The 17,797-nt window shown below is 54.4% G+C and overlaps 1 protein-coding gene across 1 annotated transcript in view; it reads right to left on the reverse strand.

The window, feature by feature from the left end:
- Positions 1 to 17,797, reverse strand: part of NBAS (NBAS subunit of NRZ tethering complex) — a 220,832-nt gene that overhangs the window by 110,307 nt on the left and 92,728 nt on the right. The window contains exons 31-35 of the mRNA XM_043985311.1: positions 15,643 to 15,755; positions 15,153 to 15,266; positions 6,893 to 7,006; positions 5,433 to 5,590; positions 2,805 to 2,909 (exon numbers count right to left, since the gene is read on the reverse strand). Of these exons, the coding sequence (XP_043841246.1) occupies positions 2,805 to 2,909; positions 5,433 to 5,590; positions 6,893 to 7,006; positions 15,153 to 15,266; positions 15,643 to 15,755 (604 nt within the window). The remainder of the gene's footprint in view (positions 1 to 2,804; positions 2,910 to 5,432; positions 5,591 to 6,892; positions 7,007 to 15,152; positions 15,267 to 15,642; positions 15,756 to 17,797) is intronic.

The following is a 17,797-nucleotide window of genomic DNA, read 5'->3' on the forward strand; positions in this document are numbered from 1 at the left end:
TCAAAACCGACGCTGGAGAAGGCCAGAATTCTGAGGAATTCTGGGACCGTGATCGAGTAGAAAGTTGCTTCCCTCAGCACCAAGAGACCCCAGGCAGAAGGAGAGATGCAGGCGGGGACTCGCCTGATACACAAGGCGGCTTTGGCAGCTGGGTCCCAGGCGATCAAGAGGTCCAGCTTCCTTCTGTGACAAGTCAAATTAAATGTGGTTGCCCTATTACTGTTCCACGTGTAGGGAAAATGAGCTGGGGTTTATCATACATTTGTTACTTAGAAATCAGAGGCTGCTGTACCAGTTTGGGGCATGATGCACTTACTAAAGTATATTAAATATTAGTAAAGAGAGCTTACAAGGCTCTGAAAGATGGGAAAGCCTAGAGAAGACAGAAAATGGGGAACCCCAGAGGGCTATGTCTGCACTCACCCTGTTCCCTCGCTGAAAGAGAGCAAGGGTCTCTGCAAGCTTGCTGCAGGCAGGAGCAGAGCCCGCCCATACCCACCGCTCAAAGCTCATTGGCTCCCATCACTCAAATCTATGGGGTCACTGGACAAACAGTTCTGCTGAGGTCAGAGAACAGATCCTCTGGCGGGAACAAGGCTGTCAGGTGGGTGTGGTTCTGAGTGAGGTAACTTCCTGACTCTGGGCTTACCTTAAGAAAGGACAGGGGCAGCCAGGTGGCGCAGTGGATAGAGCACCAGTCCTAGATTCAGGAGGACCTGAGTTCAAATCCAACCTCAGATACTTAACACTTACTAGCTGTGTGACCCTGGGCAAGTCACTTAACCCCAATTGCCCTGCCAAAAAAAAAAAAGGACAGGCCTGGGGGCAGCTAGGTGGTGCAGTGGATAAAGCACTGGCCCTGGATTCAGGAGGACCTGAGTTCAAATTCAGCCTCAGACTCTTGACACTTACTAGCTGCATGACCTTGGGCAAGTCACTTAACCCTCATTGCCCTCTTCCCTCCCCCAAAAAAAGGACAGGCCCAGTTCTCTCAGCAGCCTCTGAAGAGTCCCCAAACCCCATTCTTTTCTCACACTTCTTTCTAACACTGTTTCAGGGCTAGATGTGCAGTTATTGTTAAAAAGAAAAGAACTGTCTGGTTTTCTTCAACTTTTTCCCCTCCCTTCCTTTGTGCTAAGAGGGGCAGCAGAGGCATGCAGGGGAAATACAGTTAATATCAAAACAAAAGACTTCAAAAATATGTTATTTTTTTTTTAAAAAACAGGAAGATGGTATAGAAGTAGCCACAGAGGCAGCAGCTAGGTGATGCAGTAGATAAAGCACCGGCCCTGGAGTCAGGAGGACCTGAGTTCAAATCTGGCCTCAAACACTTGACACTTACTAGCTGTGTGATCCTGGGCAAGTCAATTAACCCCCACTGCCCCACCAAAAAAAAAAAAAAAAGAAAGAAAAAAGAAGTAGACACAGCTCTGGCCTCTTGTGGCTCTGGGCCTTCTCTCTGGACGTTTCCCCATACCCAGAACACTTGCTCACCTCATCTTGACCCACTGACCTCCCCAGCTTCTTTTAAGTCCCAACTAAGATCCCACCTTGGAACAGGAAGACTTACCCCAACTCCTCCTACTCCTTGTGCCTCTCGCCTGTTGGTTATTCCCTATTTATCCAGCTTACTTGTACATAGAAGCCAAATCAAGCCCAGCTAAGAGATAGAAGGTATGGACGACCTCCCTGGGAGCTCTAGACATTTTCCCCAATAGTCACAAGAAAACTTAGCAACATACACGTGTTCCACCAAGGCAGAAAAGGGCTCGCCTTTCGATGGAGGAGAAAATGGAAGCCCAGCAGGGGTGCCTCACACACCTCCCAGAAGCCTGCCCCTTGAAGACATTCTACGAGAAATCTCATCATAGGGTGAGCAATGAGCCCCTGGATACCTCTCCAGGTACGCGATGTCAGGCAAGAGCAGGACGCAGCTAGCCGGGGCAGTTCCTGCATCACAGAAGTGTCTCTATCCTGCCCAGGCTTCAGAAGCCGCCAGACTATGGCACAGCCGGCCCAATACCATCCCAGCCTCCTAAAGTGGCCTGTGGGGGCCCACCTCCCTCCTCATTGGCTCCCCCTCGCCAGGCTAGGGTGGTCTCCACAGTCAGCGCACAGGAGACCCAACCAGCCAAAGGGGGCCTGGAGTGGGATTCCCATCTGCAAAGGACAATGGCATTCACTTGGAATCACAACACATCCCGGTCTGCTGCGTGACTCATGAGCAAGAGTTTACCCACCCACCAAAAGGAGGCTGATAAGTACACCTGCCTCCCAGCTGGTTGTGAGGACTGAATGAGATATCTGCAAGCACTCAGTGTGGTGCTTGACCCACAGCAAGCGCTTAGTAAAGCAGCGAGTGGGCAATGGGCAGAGCGCTGGGCCTGGGGTCAGGAAAACTCCTCTTCATGAGTTCAAATCCAGCCTCAGACAATTCCTAGCTGTGTGACCCTGGGCAAGTCTCTTCACCCGGTCTGCCTCAGTTTCTTTTTTTTTTTCGTTTGGTGAGGCAATGAGGGTTAAGTGACTTGCCCAGGGTCACACAGCTAGTGTCAAGTGTCTGGATTTGAACTCAGGTCCTCCTGACTCCAGGGCCAGTGCTCTATCCACTGCACCACCTAGCTGCTCCTGTCTCAGTTTCCTCATCTGTAAAATAAGCTGGAAAAGGAATGGCCAACCATCCAGTACCTGTGCCAAATGGGGTCAGAGAGAGTCAGACAGGACTGAAATGGCTGACAGGCACTTAACAGAATGCTTATTCCCGCCCCCACCCTGGCCCATGAGGCCTCGGCTTCATGGCTTACCTCCAGAGGCCCCTTGTTAAGACACTGTGCTGGTAAGATGGAAACATTCGGGTTTTCTCCTCCTTCTGACGGATACATCTGGAAGTTCACCCTCTGATACAGAATCTGCAAGGAGACCAGGGGACGGTCAGTGATGGCACAACAGTGAGGCCCCGGAAGTTCTCCACCCAGGTCACAGTCACCACTGTTTTGACTTTAATAAGCAACATGAATCTCAAGCCGTCCTCGGCCTCCTCCCCCATCTCCATCGGGCCTGAACCTGGGTCTTCTAGGAATACAGAGGCTTCCTAATGGAGTAAATCCTGGCCTGGCATATGAAAGACGGCACAGACCTGGCGCAGGAGACCTTTGGGGGGCCAGCACCCGGACTGGGCTCTGTTTCACTGGGTCAAGTTACTGAACTGCCCAACATCGGGTGAGATACAAACGCCTGAGGGGCCATTTTGGCCTTGTCTTTGTACCCTCGATGGTCAGAACAGTCCATGCCCCACGGCAGGTGCGGAACAAAAGCCGGTCAACTGGCTCACCCTTCTTGCTGCCTCCCAGAAAACTGTACAAGTTTGTGCCCAGCTCCCACCCCCAGATCTCTTGCTCCCACTTGTCTCTTTTTTTTTTCCTTTTTTTCTTTTTCTTTTTTTTTAATAAAGTATTTTATTTTTTCCAGTTACATGTAAAGATAGTTCTCAACTTTTGTTTATACAAGCTTTCCAATTTCAGATTTTTCTCCCTCCCTTCCCTCCCTCCCCCCTCCCCTAGACAGCAGGCAATCTGATATAGGTTTTTATATATATATATATATATATATATATATATATATATATATATATATATATATATATATATATATATATATATACACACACACACACACATATATACATATATATATAAATATATATAATAACATTAATCCTATTTCTGCATTAGTCATGTTATAAGAGAAAAATCAGAGCAATGAGGAAAAACCTCAAAATAGAAAAACAACAGCACCAAAAACAAAAGAAATAGTATGGTTCAATCAGCATCTACTCCATAGTTCTTTTTTTTTTCCCTGAATTTGGAGATCCTCTTCCATCACAAGTCCCCTGGAACTCGTCTGTACCATCCCACTTGTCTCTTAACTAGTTCATCTACAAACTGAAATGAGGCCTCCTCTGGGAGGCTCTCCTCTCAAGGATTCTGGGACATGCCCAGCTCAATTTCCCCTGGTCCTCCCCCTCTCTGGCCACTCCCCAGTCCCTTTCGCTGGACTGTCTTCCACATCATGCCCTCCACCCATGGGTGGCCCCCAGCGTCCTGTCCTCCTCTCATCCCTCTAGGTGACTTCACTGCATGATCTCAGCAGCTTTTGGCACGTGATTCTCAGGTCTACCTTCCCTGCCCCAACCTCTCAGCTGACTGCCAGTCCCAAACCTCTAACTGCCTACTGGATGTCTGAAACCGGGTGTCCAGGAGACACCTGAACCTCAGAATGTCAAAACTGAACTCATTACCTTTCCCTCCAGACCCCTCTCTCCTCCTACCTGCCCTATTACATCAAGGACAACACACTCCTCCCGCACATAGGAATCATCCTGGACTCCTCACTCTCTTAGCCCCCAAATCCAATACAGTGCCAAGGCCTGTCGATTTCACCTCTGCAGCATCTCTGGTCAATTTCACCTCTGCAGCATCTCTGGTCAATTTCACCTCTGCAGCACCTCTGGTCAATTTCACCTCTGCAGCACCTCTGGTCAATTTCACCTCTGCAGCATCTCTGGTCGATTTCACCTCTGCAGCATCTCTTGTTGGTTTCACCACGCCAGCATCTGCCCACTACACCTCCTTTTCTCCTGACACCGCCACTCACCTTGCACTGGCCCTCATCACCTCCCTGCAATACCTGCTGGGGGGGTCTGACTGCCTCAAGCCTCTCCCCATTATAGTCCAGCCTCCATTCAATCACCAAAGTGAGTTTTCCTAAAGTGAAGGTCCAATCTTGTCACCCCCAGCTCAATAAACTCCAGTGGCTCCCGACAGCCTCTGCAGTCCAATGCAAAATGCTCTTTGGCATTCAAAGGTCTTCAAACCCATCCCTCTCCTCCCTGTCCAGGCTTCTAACACCTTACTCCTCCATCCAGTACCACAAGTCTCCTCACTGTTCCAACAAGACCCTCCATCTCCTGGATCTGGCTGGTTTCTCTGGCTGTCCTCCATGCCAGGAATGCTCTCCTTCCTCGTCTCCACCAAGAGGCTTCCCTGCCTTAATGAAGTCCCAACAAAAATCCCACTTTGTAGAGGAAGCCTTTCCCAATCCCCCCCCTTAATTCTAGCATCTTCTCTCTGCTGAGTATTTCCAATTTGTGCTGCATGTCACTTGTTTACATATTTACTTGCTGTCTCCCCGTTAGACTGTAAGTTCCTTGAGGGCAGGGAATGTCCTTTGCCTCTTTTTGTATGCCCAGTGCTTTACACCATACGTGGCACCTAGTGGGGACTTGATACATGTTTACTGATAGGTGATGACCAAACATGTCAGGTACCTAATAGATGTCCCTTTTTAATGACCACAGCACAGACAGGTGTATAACAAACGTCTCATAAAGTGCTTTTATAACACAATCAGACCTTCTCCCATCAGAGACTTACTTCTGTCTGGAGAGAACTGCTTGCTGCCAGAAGACCCTCAATGGAGCTGGGAGGACAATGTGTTAGGGCAAAAGCCATGAGCTCCTGGCGAGCAGCCAAGTCCTGGAAGTTTTCGCACTGCCCCAGCTGGCTGCAGACATCCCAGCTTGGAGAGTAGCCTGAAAAGGGAAGCAGCACGAGAGAGAAGAATTCTGGGAGTGCTCCCGAGGCGAGTCTGAGCAAGCCTAAAGACGCAGGAAGGCCCATCAGGCCAGTAAACCACATGGCCAATAAGTGACCAAGCGAGCGGCTCCCCAGCTCGAGGCTGCTCCAGCGAGCTCTGGGATGGGACAGAGAAGCAGGCCCTGCGGAGCTCTGCCAGCTCAGAGGGCCAGGAGAGGCGGTGGCAGCAGCAGCATCGTTGTTACTGTTTGAGTCACTGCTACCATGGTTCTAATTACTGCCATCATCATTCTTGCCACCCTCACCATTCCTACTGTTACCATTGGTGGTGGTGATTAAGGCACTGAGGCCACGCCTCTTCTGGCTCCAGGTCCGGGTCAGCCCCTGCGTCCCCCTGCCCTGTCTCCTTCTAAAGGCCCAATCACTAAGACGGAGATGGGAAATCTAAAGAATAACAGGAGAGTTTGAACACCAAGGGCTGATCCTTCTCCTCACTACATAAAGAAGTTACGACTGAGTTGAAGACAAAGCGTCATGGTGGTCCGAAGACAACAGCCCTTTCCCCAGAAAGCAAGAACTGTTTGGGATTCAGGGCCCCCGAATCTAGCAGGAAACGGCCCATGGGGGCTGACTGAGAGGGGCCTTCCAAAGGGATGGAAACACGACTCAGCCCAAGAGGCCTCACCAGCGACTCCCACAGCCTCCCCTCGGGCCCAGACTGGAGCGATGGCCTCGTTCTTTGAGGGGGCGCTTAGCCACCATCCTGGGGCAGGCCCCTGCTCCAGAGCACCAAGTTACAAGTTGCTTGACCAACCATGGCAATGGCCATGCAGCTTCCCAGGGCAGGAGCTGTGGCCGCAGACTCCCTCCCACCCTCCAGAGACTGGACTCTCCGTTTCAGCTCAGGAGGCCTAAGATTTTGGCAGCACGTACTTCGAATATCCTCCATAGGAATGTTCTACTTGTAACCCAAAGACCAACACAAAAGACCAGAAAGCTCAGTAGGTGTTCGTGTGATGAGGGACAAATCCCTAAACAATTTAACATAAAATGGTGAACATGGTTTTAACACAGCATGAGAAAAACCAACCCAACTCAGCCAAGAAAAGGGCCCCGGTGGCCAGAGTGACCCCAGAGGCCGGCATGTCTGACCAGCAGGCACAGGCCAGTGAGCAGCATCAAGTGTAAGAGGCCTCCTAAGCTCCGAACACAGCATGGGACTGACCGGCCAGACCCTGCCCGTCATGCCCAGTGGCTGAGGGCCCGGGCCGAGCCAGCCCAGGGCGCGCCTACGTTACCTGTCGCCATCAGCTCCTGACAGTGCATGCTCGCCGCTTTGTAGTCCTGGAAGTGAAGAGCTTGTTGGACCAAAAGCACCAAAACCTGCCCCTTCCTTTCTTGGTGGTCCTCACCTGGAAGCAGAAACCAGCACTGGGGTCACTGGTGCAGTCAACTCTCAGAGGGCTCAGCAACAGGGTCTTTCAGAATGGGATGCACCAGAGCAAAGGGAGGGGCCGGGGGCCAGCCCCTGAGATAGGCCGTCCTGGCCTAGGAGGGCTATGGGGCCCCCTTCCCTCCCAGGAGCCCCCGCCCCAGGGCCAGACTTTCAGCACAGTCAAAGCCGGGTCTAGCCTCCATCAGGTTCAGGGATGAAGGCCCAGGGAACAGGCTAGGAGGGTATGAGTTAAGGCCCCGCATGCATCAGGGACTGATGACTCATTCCTCAGATGGATAAACAAGTCCACAGAATGAATGGCACAGGCTGGGGGCTGGGTGATCACTCCCTGTGACGGAGGGACTGGGCTGAGGCAAAGTGGCTCCAGAAAGAGATTTTAAACAGCCCCAACATCTATGTCACAGGACGACTCTTCTACGGTAACCACAAGAACACTGCCGAATACAGTGTAACGCAATTATCAAATTAAGTTTTTAAATGGTTTCTTCCAAGAGGCTAATTACAGAAGAAATCGCCTGGGAATACACAATGAATGATGTGTCTTTTATAATAAATGTTCTTGCAAATTAACACTCAGTAATCGTGGGCAGCACAAATAAAGGCCCTCTGCATTTGCTAAGTTTTCATTTTTTCTCCCCATTGTGGATTAATAAAAAACATTTCTATAGCAGCGATATGTTCAACAACATAGAAAGCAAAGTCATTACAGCCTCATATGTAAAGGGGAATGCAGTTAACGTGTCTTTACCAGCTTTTACCCAGGAAAAAAATACAAATTGTTCTTAAGTCACTATTTCTGGCTCATGTGACTCCAGACAGTTTACTTCTTGCCCCTGTGCTGGTGTTCAGAGCATTTCACAGAATCCCCAGCTTTGTCCCACACAGAAAGCCCCCAGGGCCAGCAGGATGGACCCCTCCCCCTGGCCTCCCCACTGCCCAGCTTCTGCCCACAGACTGCCAGTGAGGCCCAGGGTGGGAGCCTCCTGAGGACGCTACCGCTGCTTCTGGAGCGCTCTGCGGGGTCAGGAAGATCCCCCCATGGCCCACCTCAGGGGGCCCTTCCAAGCCCCGGGCTCAGCTGCCGGCTCTCTTCCCAGCCTTCGTTTTCCCAAAGGAAATGTTCGTCAGACTATTATGGCCCTGCACAAGTGAGCACGTGCTGGCCGTAAGAATGCCCTCCCCTCATTTGCATCACCTCAGCAGGAGGTGCTGGGGGCCTGAGTGAGAGGATGTGGGCAGACGGGGGAGATGGTAAAGCTTGTGCTGACATAGTGCCTTCTGTCTGCAGGGCATCCTGTGTGGTAAAGCAGTGTGTGTGTCTGTGTCTGTGAGTGTATAAGACTGTGTGCATCTGTGTGAATGTATGTGAGTGTATGTGAAGCAGGGTGTATCTGTGAATTTGTGTCGAGTGTGTGTATCTGAGTGTGTGTGTGAAACAGTATGTACATCTGTGTGAGTGTATAAGAGTGTGTGCGTCTGTGTGAATGTATGTCAGTGTATGTGAAGTAGTGTGTCTATTTGTGTTGAGTGTGTATATCCGAGTGTGTGTGCATGAAGCAGTGTGTACATCTGTGTGAGTGTATGAGTATGTGCATCTGTGAGTGTATGTGAAGCAGTGTGTGTCTATTTGTGTTGAGTGTGTGTATCCGAGTGTGTGTGCATGAAGCAGTGTGTACATCTGTGTGAGTGTATGAGTGTGTGCGTCTGTGAGTGTATGTGAAGCAGTGTGTGTATTTGTGTTGAGTGTATATGTGTGTGTGTGTGCGTGCGTGCATATGCATGTGCATGAAGCAGTGTGCGTATCATCTCCTCTGATCTTCACCTGACTCCATGAACAAGGAAGGATAGCGCTTGGCACCCAGAATAGCGGGCAGACAAGAAAGGTGTTGGGAAGGAAGGATGGCGAGTCGCATTTTAGAGCTGGGGCGCTGGGATTCACCGTCACAGAGAGGATAACCAAGCGGAGGAGACGGGAGGGAACGGAGGGGAGGCCCCACCACACTGAGCAGTCAGGACAAGCAGGCTGAGAAGGGGGGTGGGGGGACACCATCCCAGAGGACGATAACAGGGTGAGCCAGGAGAGAAGCAGGACGCGGGCTCTGGGAGAAAGGTCCGGCCGAGTGCTGGGGTCTGGGGCCCAACCGGGATGGGGGAGGGGAGGGAGGACCTCAGCTTGGCGGAAGGGCAAAGGCTCCCCTGGGTTTCGTCACTGCTTAGGGAGCATCCTTAGGCAGTGGAGGAGAGACTCTGCTGAGCACAAGGGTGGCTGTAAGGACGTCACCGATGGACAGAAAGGTTGCGAAGTCTCTGTGGGCAGAGTTAATTAGGGACAGGGGTCAGATGGCAGAGCCTGTAGTGACCCTGCTGGACGGGGTGGGCGTCCTCCTCCAGAGGCATGAGCAGGAACAGCAAGGAGGCACCGGGGAGCCACCCAGAGTGTGGGAAGCCACAAGGAGGGAAGGGGTGAAGGGGACACAAGGGTCACTGACAGGGTCTGGCTGAGCTGGTCAACCAGAGAACTGAGACGGGGCAGGACTGAGAGAACAAGGACAAACGGAAGGCCCGAAGCTCAGGGGAAGAGCCCGGGCCGAGGAGGAGGGGATGGGCGCGGGCTGACGGGTCTGGAGGTACAATGGCTGGGGTGTGACGGCTGAAGTGAAGTGAGGCTGGAGGTCACAGGGCTCTGGAGGTCACAGGGCTCTGGAGGCCGAGGGAGGGGGCACTGACTGGCAGCCCTGAGCTCTGAGCACAGGGATTCAAACAAGATGACCATCCCCCGGCCCCAGGACTGCCCCGCCCCGAGAATGGAAATAATGAAAGAGAATTCAGCCAAAAGCTTTTTAATCCAACTGGCTGAGAATGGGGGAGATTCGAGCCCAGGGGAGTGTGGCTGCCCTCCTTCCTGCCCACAAGCTCCAGGTGAGGAAGGGCCCAGAGCGAGCACGCCCAGTCCCTCCCCCCCCCCCTTGACTGGAAGCTCTGTGGGGGAGACTCTTTTTGCTTCCATTTCTATCCCCAGCCCTTCACACAGGGCCTGACTCACAGTAAGGGGGAAGCTAATGTAATGTAGAGGGGGGAGAGAGAGAGGGAGGGAGACTGGGGGGGGGGAGGGGGAGGGAGGGAGAGAAGAAGGAAGGGAGGGAGGAAGGAGGGAGGGAAGGAGGGAGGAAGGAAGGGAGGAAGGAAGGGAGGAAGGAAGGGAGGGAGGGAGGGAGGGAGGGAGGGAGGGAGGAAGGGAGGGAGGGAGGGAGGGAGGAAGGGAGGAAGGGAGGGAGGGAGGGAGGGAGGGAGGGAGGGAGGGAGGGAGGAAGGAGGGAGGAAGGAGGGAGGAAGGGAGGGAGGAAGGAGGGAGGAAGGGAGGGAGGAAGGAGGGAAGGAGGGAGGAAGGAGGGAGGAAGGGAGGAAGGAGGGAAGGAGGGAGGAAGGGAGGAAGGAGGGAAGGAGGGAGGAAAGGAGGGAAGGAGGGAGGAAAGGAGGGAAGGAGGGAGGGAAGGAGGGAGGAAAGGAGGGAAGGAGGGAGGGAGGGAGGGAGGGAGGAAGGAGGGAGGGAGGGAGGGAGGAAGGAGGGAGGGAGGGAGGGAGGAAGGAGGGAGGGAGGGAGGGAGGGAGGGAGGGAGGGAGGGAGGAAGGAGGGAGGGAGGGAGACAGACCCTGCCCTCAGGAAGCCTTAATCTAACAAGAGAAGAAAACTCACAAAGCTGGGGTGGGCGGGGCACGCTGCAGGGAAGGTGTGAGCACAGGTGTGAGCAGGGGATGGAGCTGAGGGCAGGCCTGGGCCCCTCATTACACAAAGGACAGCTCTCCCCCTCTGCTTTCCCCTCTGAGGGAGGGGCCCCAGAGGCAGGGAGCTCTCCATAGATGGGAACCCTGGGGCTCACCGGATGGGAGGTTCCCGGGCCAGGATGGAGAAGCCCGGGCAGTGCCCCAGGAACGCCCCTGCTGCTTCCCACGACTTCAGAATCAGGCGCTGAGACCATCCTAGGCCACAACCAGATTCCATCTGCTCCCTCCTAGGCTAGAAGTCAAGTCAGCAAGCACTTAGTACGTCTGCCGACATTATGGAAAGATTACCCTGTGTTGAACCTTGGGTACACGTCATCCGATGTACCGGGGCCTCCGGACCCTTACGGGAGACCTTCAGGGGCGCACTCTCGCGTTTGCTGGTCCTGACCAACTTGAAAATCCCATGAAACTCATACAATCCAGCACCAGGCCCCACTTTCCTCCCAAGCCACCCGCCCTCACCCACTCCGCCCCCAAACTGTCCGGTGCCCTCTCCACACAGGCCGCCACCATAACTATACTAAAGCTTAGATCGGACCCCATCACATCGCTGTTCAATATGCCCGGGATACAATGCTAGAGGTCCCTGCCACCCCCCCACACACACACACATACCCCCCCACACACAAATGAGCTAAATGACTCTGGCAGGAGCTTGAATGCAGTGTCCCCTAAAGAGAGAGCCACCCCAGCACATCGACACTAAAGGGCTTCAGAGGACGTCTACACCAGCCCTTGGCTTCCAAAAAGGGAAGTGCTCAAACCGTCCAGGCAGACCTTTGTCTCCCGATTCTAAAAAGCGACAGCCCATTGTCCTGTCCTACGCTCGTTTTTATTACTAGATAAATTCACACTCTTCTTTCTGGTCATAACAAGTGTCACGGAGCCAACAGAGCCAGCCTTTCTCAACTCTAACTGTGCATAATGCCAGCCTGGGGAGAAAACCCATTTCCAATGTAATTGCTTTGGAAAGGTCTGCCCAGGCTTTCACAGTCTACACGGGAGGGCAGCCGGCACTGCCAAGCCCCAGACTCTTTTATAAGATGACGTGGGGACAACTGTTTCCATTTCATTTTCACTTGATTTCAAAATTTGAAATAAAAAATATACAAAAGCCAAATTCATACTACTTTCCCAAGAAGGAGGTGAGATTTTACAGAGATGATTACATGAGCAATATTGTGGAAAACACAGGGGGAAATCGTGGTTTTCAGAGGGTTTTTTTAAAGTGCCGATGGAAGAAAATGCTAGCTTTCACCCGGACAAAGAAATGAAGAGAGCAGCCCAGACAGTTCATTACAGATGACACCCTCTGACAACCTCTGATTTCTTCCCAGTGTTGGACATGATGACGACCCATCCGGAAGTATGTGAACAAGTAAATGCAAGAAGGTTCTTCTTAGTCAGCCTGCCAAGGCTCCGGAGCAGAAGCGACAGTGGAGGCCGGGCATCCAGGGACAGCGTGAGGAGTCGCGGCTCACCCCAGGCTTGGTGCCTCCACTCACCTCTGAGGCCACGCCTGAGGTCACACATGGCCCATGTTTGTTCTCACTCCCAGGACACAGAGCTGCCGTCTGAGACAGGGGTGGTTCCTGCCAGAACTCGCCAAGGGACAAGCCCGCTGGACAAGAGCGGTCAGGAAGGCTGAATGTCCAAATGGGCCAACAGGAGCAAAAGGCTTCAGGAAGGTCTGCCCTGGCTCCCACAGTCAGCACCGGTAACTGGGCAGGAGGGGGCCTCACTGCCAAAGCCCCAGACTCTTCAGAAGAAGACTCACTGGGCACAATTATTTCTATCTCACTTCTCACATGACCAAAATTCAAAGTAAAAAAACACGCTGCACATCTAATTCGTGTGACTTTTCAGAGAAAGTCACTGGATCAGGAAAACGATGTGAGTCAGACAGGCAGAACAGCTGCTTTCTGGCTGGGGCTCAGCTGGGACCGTCAGAGGAGGCCCTGACCACGGGCAGGGTTTGTGTGACAAAGCCTCTTAGGACACGGATGCAGGAGGGAGGGGAGGGAGGCCCCCTGGGGACTGTGAGTGCCTGGACCCAAAGCGTGGGCACGCAGGCTCGGGCAGCCATCTGCAAGACCTCCTGGCAGGGTCTGAGGGACCCGGAGAAAGTCCGAGATGGCACACTCATCACAACTGCAGGTGACACAAAGCCGAGGGGAAGACGAACGGCTGTCATCTGTCACAGCAACGCATGACGAGCTACTGAGGCACAGAGTGGGGGCAGCTCCAGGAGTGGGGGCCCCAGCCCAGAAAGAACTACAGGCCCTGGGCAGGAAGACCCTCTGCAGCCCCTGCCACAGTGCAGGGCTGAGGTGGTGAGGGCCTGCGGCAGAGGAGAAGGGGGCAGATGCGACAGATGCAGCAAACCTGAAACCTGCGGGTGAAATCGGCAGGTCTTGGCAACCGACTGAAAGGAGGGGACGAGGGGGATGAGGGGGAGTGGGGGAGGAATTGGGAGAGGGCGGGAGGCCTGGCAGGAGGCACCACTCCAAGGCGGGCAGAGACGGGCCTTCATCCTGCCATTGCCCTGGGACCACAGGCCACTCAGGGACGTGGCAGTGGATGGGGCACGGCCGGGAGGGAGCTCTGAGCACTCGCCCACAGACACAGAGACAAAAGTTCAGAGGGCTCAGCCGAGGAGTCCCCAAAAGGGAGAAGACTGAGCCAGAGAGTGGGGCTGGAGCTGAGTCAGGACGCAGGGGCCTGGTGGGCCGCCACGTCCACCATCACTGCACTCTGAGAGGCGGCCAGGGCTGAGAGTCGGCCGAGGGTCTGGCTTTTTCACACTGCAGACGTGCCGCTCGGCCACTCCAGCCAACACCCCCCATAAAGTGTCCTCTCGGGCCCCACAGCCTTTCCCCAGGAGGCCCCACACCAAAGGGTGGGCCGGGAAGGACAAAGAGAGAGACAGTCAGACAGTCAGAACTGCTCCTGACAGTGATGCGTCGCCACACAGACATTGCCCACCCAGCCTCCATCTCAACCACAAGAAACCTCGTCACTGGGAAACTCACTGTCCTGCCAGCCTGGTGGGGCGGCCCGGTCCTCCACCCCGTGCATCCCCCGGGTGCCCGCTGTGCCCCCTGACTGGAGGGCTGGCAGCTGGAGCAGAGTCCCCCCAGAGACTCCACATCGGGCGGTGCCTCAAGCCAGCCATCCACTCTCCGTGACCTGGACTCCATCCTGGCCCCAGGCCAGAGCCCTCCTACCCCCTCTCACTTTTCAGTTCTGTTCTGAATGGTCACTAGATGGTATGCTCCCTGAGGCCAGGGACTCTCCATTTCTTACTAGTATCCTCAGCGCTCAGGCCAGTGCCTGGAACAAAGGGGGCACTTCATCACTCTTTACTGACTGACTGACAGGAGCTGCCAGTCACTGGAGGCGGCTGTCCAGAGGCTCACAGACCGGCTCACCCTGCAGGTCATCTGCTCCAACCCCTTCATGAATATTTGAGAAAACTGAGGCCGGGGGAAGTCCAGGGACCTGCCTGAGGTCACTTAAGGCAAGAGGAGAAAGGAGGAAGGGGAAGATGTGGGGCTCAAAGACCCTCTTCCTCCTAGGCCACAGCTGCGGCACCGGGGCTCACTATGAATGACAGGTGCTGGCCCCTCTCCAGGAGGGATGATCTCCCCGGGGGAAGGGTCTCCTACACACAGCAAGCAGAGAGGAGAGAGATCATATCGACACGGTGCCCCTCCAAGGCTCTAATGACAGAGGATGCGTCTGCCTGGGTGTGCATGTGTGTGTGTCTGGGTGTGCCCACGTGTGTTCTGCGTGGGAGTGCACCCATTATGAATGTGTCTATCTGTGTCCGTGCGCATGTGTTCACGTGTATATATGTATCGTGTGTGGCCATGTGTATAGGGGGTAAGTGCATCCATTATGAATGTGTGTCTGTTTCTGTGTATGCATGTCCACGTTTGTGTGTGTGTGTGTGTGTGTGTGTGTGTGTGTGTGGCCACATGTTCGTGTGTGTGAGTGCACCCATTATGAATGAGGGTGTTTATCCATGTCCGTATATGCGTGTCTGAGTGGAGGGTCAGCAGAGAAGTCAGCGCTGGAAGGGCCACAAAGACCCACGCACCCCATTACCTTGTGGGGAGGGGCACTCTCCAAAGCTAGGAGAGGAAGACTGGCCCCCAGCACTGCTGACTCCTGGCCTAGTGGCCTGGCCAGCCCCCTGCACTGGCGCCATTACAGGCGTGTCAGGCCCCTGCTACGATGCCCCCACAGTGCCTACAAAATGCTTGTCCCCTGCAGACAGACACCTGGAGGGCTGCCCATAACCCACGGTGACTTACCTGCTACCTGCAGCAGGCTGGCCAGTCCCAGGACTTTGGTGGACTGCTTGTAGCAGGTCGGGGCCTGGGCAATGCATTCCCTGATGAGGCTGAGGCGATCCGGGCACAGGCGCACTGAGAGAGAAGCGAGAGAAGCTGTAGTGATTAAAAAGGTCTGCAGCAGGGGGCAGCTGGGTGGCCCAGTGGATAAAGCACTGGCCCTGAATTCAGGAGGACCCGAGTTCAAATCTGGCCTCAGATACTTGCTAGCTGTGTGACCCTGGGCAAGTCACTTCACCTTGTCTGCTTCAGTTTCCTCATGTGTCAAATGAGCTGGAGAAGGAAATGGCCAAGCCCTCCAGTATCGTGGCCAAAAAGACCCCAAATGGGGTCATGGAGAGTCAGCCATGACTGAAACAACTCAACAACAGTAACAAGTTCACACACCCGAACTACACTGACCAGGGCTCATCCGAGTATTTCCCCGGGAGGACAAACAAGAGGAACTCACCTTGCAAAGGCAGGCTCTTTACCCCAAACTCTTCAAGGTGCCCGAGGGCACGAATGAGATCAAGCTCCTTCTGAATGGCGCTGGGACAGTCTGTGATCAGCTGCAAGCAGGACCTAGGAAAGAAAGACGGTCAGGAAGCCGGGGGAAGGGACACGGGACCGCTGGTGCCATGGCTGAGAAGCGGTCTGCTAGACAGAGGGCAGCGGGCCTGGAGTCGGAAGGCAGGAACTGTGGGCCCTCTCTCTGAGTCTATCTCCTAAGGTGGAGGCGGATGGCGGTCTGCACCGGCGGAAGGAAGGCCTCCAGAGATAAAGCCACCGGCCCCTGGCACGGCACTGGTTTGGAACACGTGGCTATTCGGGTTGGGTTGTTTTCTGTAACCCAATCGGTTAAAGCTCTCTGCCCGCCAGGTGCGGGAGATTCCTAGGCGGGAAGCTGACCCGGGTGGCCCCTGGACGCTCAAGCAGTCCATTCGTTATAACGACTGGCTCAAAAGTTGTGGAGTAAGTGTGATCCTGGGGCATCCTGGGCTTTGTCACCCCCAGAACACAGCAGGTGCTTCATCAGTGCCGGACGCCTCCTATCGTTGGCGCCACCACTCCAAACTCTGCTCACCCCATCAGAGCAGAGCCTTCCCCCTTCATCTCCTCAACAACAAATGCACGCCCGCCGCGGTGGGCAGAATCTTGGCGTGGTCTGGATGGTTGCTGAGGGGTCAGGACCACACTCAGAGACTTAAGACCTCCTGCTGTGGGAAAGCTAGCCACCAAGGTGGCTGGTCTGAGATTTGGGATCGGGACATTTCTGTCCCGTCTGTCTCCTCACCCTGACCCTCATTCCCAAGTATCACTTATTCGTTCACCTCCCGTCCAGGGAGGACTGACCGGGGGTGGGGGTGGAGGGGAGGACTAAGGCTGAGCATGCTAAACGAGGAAGGGCAGTGGGTGCACTGCTGAAAAGCCTGTGGCCTTTAGACCCGTGATTCTGCCCCCCCAAGCCTCTGTTTCCCCATCTGTGAAATAAGAAGGCTGCTCCCACCGACAGCAGCCACCTCAACCAACCCCCTCATTTTACAGACAAGAAGACTGAGGCCCAGCCACATAAACTGACCCACCCCAGGTGGCCCAGGAAGCAAAGGGCAGGGCCCGTGGCCAGGCCCAAGCCTGGGCCTCCAAGCTTCTCAAGCCGCTCTGGGCTCACACATTTCACAGGTTCTGGGACCTTCTGACAGGCCTTTAGGCGTCTGTGGCAATCCAAAATCTCCATAAATGGGAACCAGAGGAAAGGAAGAAATGAACAGGGGGCAGCACAAAGGAAAACCAGACAGAGAGCTCACAGAGGCAATGAAGAAAAGTTCAGGAAAGTGCAGTCGGGCAGATGCCAGCAGGGCCAGGAAGGAGAACGCAAGGAGGAAACCCCCGTGCGACCTTGGGGTCTTCCCAGACAGGATCCCTGCACTGGGGCCGACATTCACCAAGGCCTCCCCTCCTGCCCTCTGGGGGCCGGGGGCTTTCACTGGGCGATGTGTCCCCAGAGTGATGGCGAAGGGCACGAGGCTGCGGCTGCGCCTCAGAACCTCTCCTTCTACAAGGATGCTCTGCCTCTGGTGCAGGGCTGGGGGCTGGGGGGCAGCGCGGACAGCGGCGCAGGCGGGGCAGGGGAGGCTCGACTTTTACAGGAGAATCCCCAGCGGCCTCCTGCCAAAAATAATTAGAGCAAACCAAAGCCTGGGCCTCAAAGGCGATTGCATTTGGTATTTTCTTCCTGTGAAGGAAAACCGAGGATCCCTTAAGGGAGAAAGGAAAATGCGTTAAGTGCTTTAAACAATTTTGTCAAGTTTAATAACACAGTTGGAGGAAAGATGATTAGCTCCCAGAGAAGGGATCAATCCAAGAAAATGAAGTTTCCTTCCACCTTGCTGGGAAAAGCACAAGGCTTGGTTTCCCGCTGTCTGCGGCGGGCGGGTGAGGGGCTGGCCGGCCGCAGAACGAATAAAGCTTCCGGCCCAGGGAAGCCAAACTGGCCCCGTCCCACAGGGAGCCCCCACTTCTGGGTAAATGACAATAAGCTCCGCCACGTGACGTGTTCGTTTGGAAAGGGCGAGCAGGCCCTCACAAGATCAGCCCCCCTCCCCATCCTCAGACTCTTCGTGTCA

The sequence above is a fragment of the Dromiciops gliroides genome, chromosome 2, assembly GCF_019393635.1.
Source record: "Dromiciops gliroides isolate mDroGli1 chromosome 2, mDroGli1.pri, whole genome shotgun sequence".
NCBI classification, from domain to species: domain Eukaryota; kingdom Metazoa; phylum Chordata; class Mammalia; order Microbiotheria; family Microbiotheriidae; genus Dromiciops; species Dromiciops gliroides.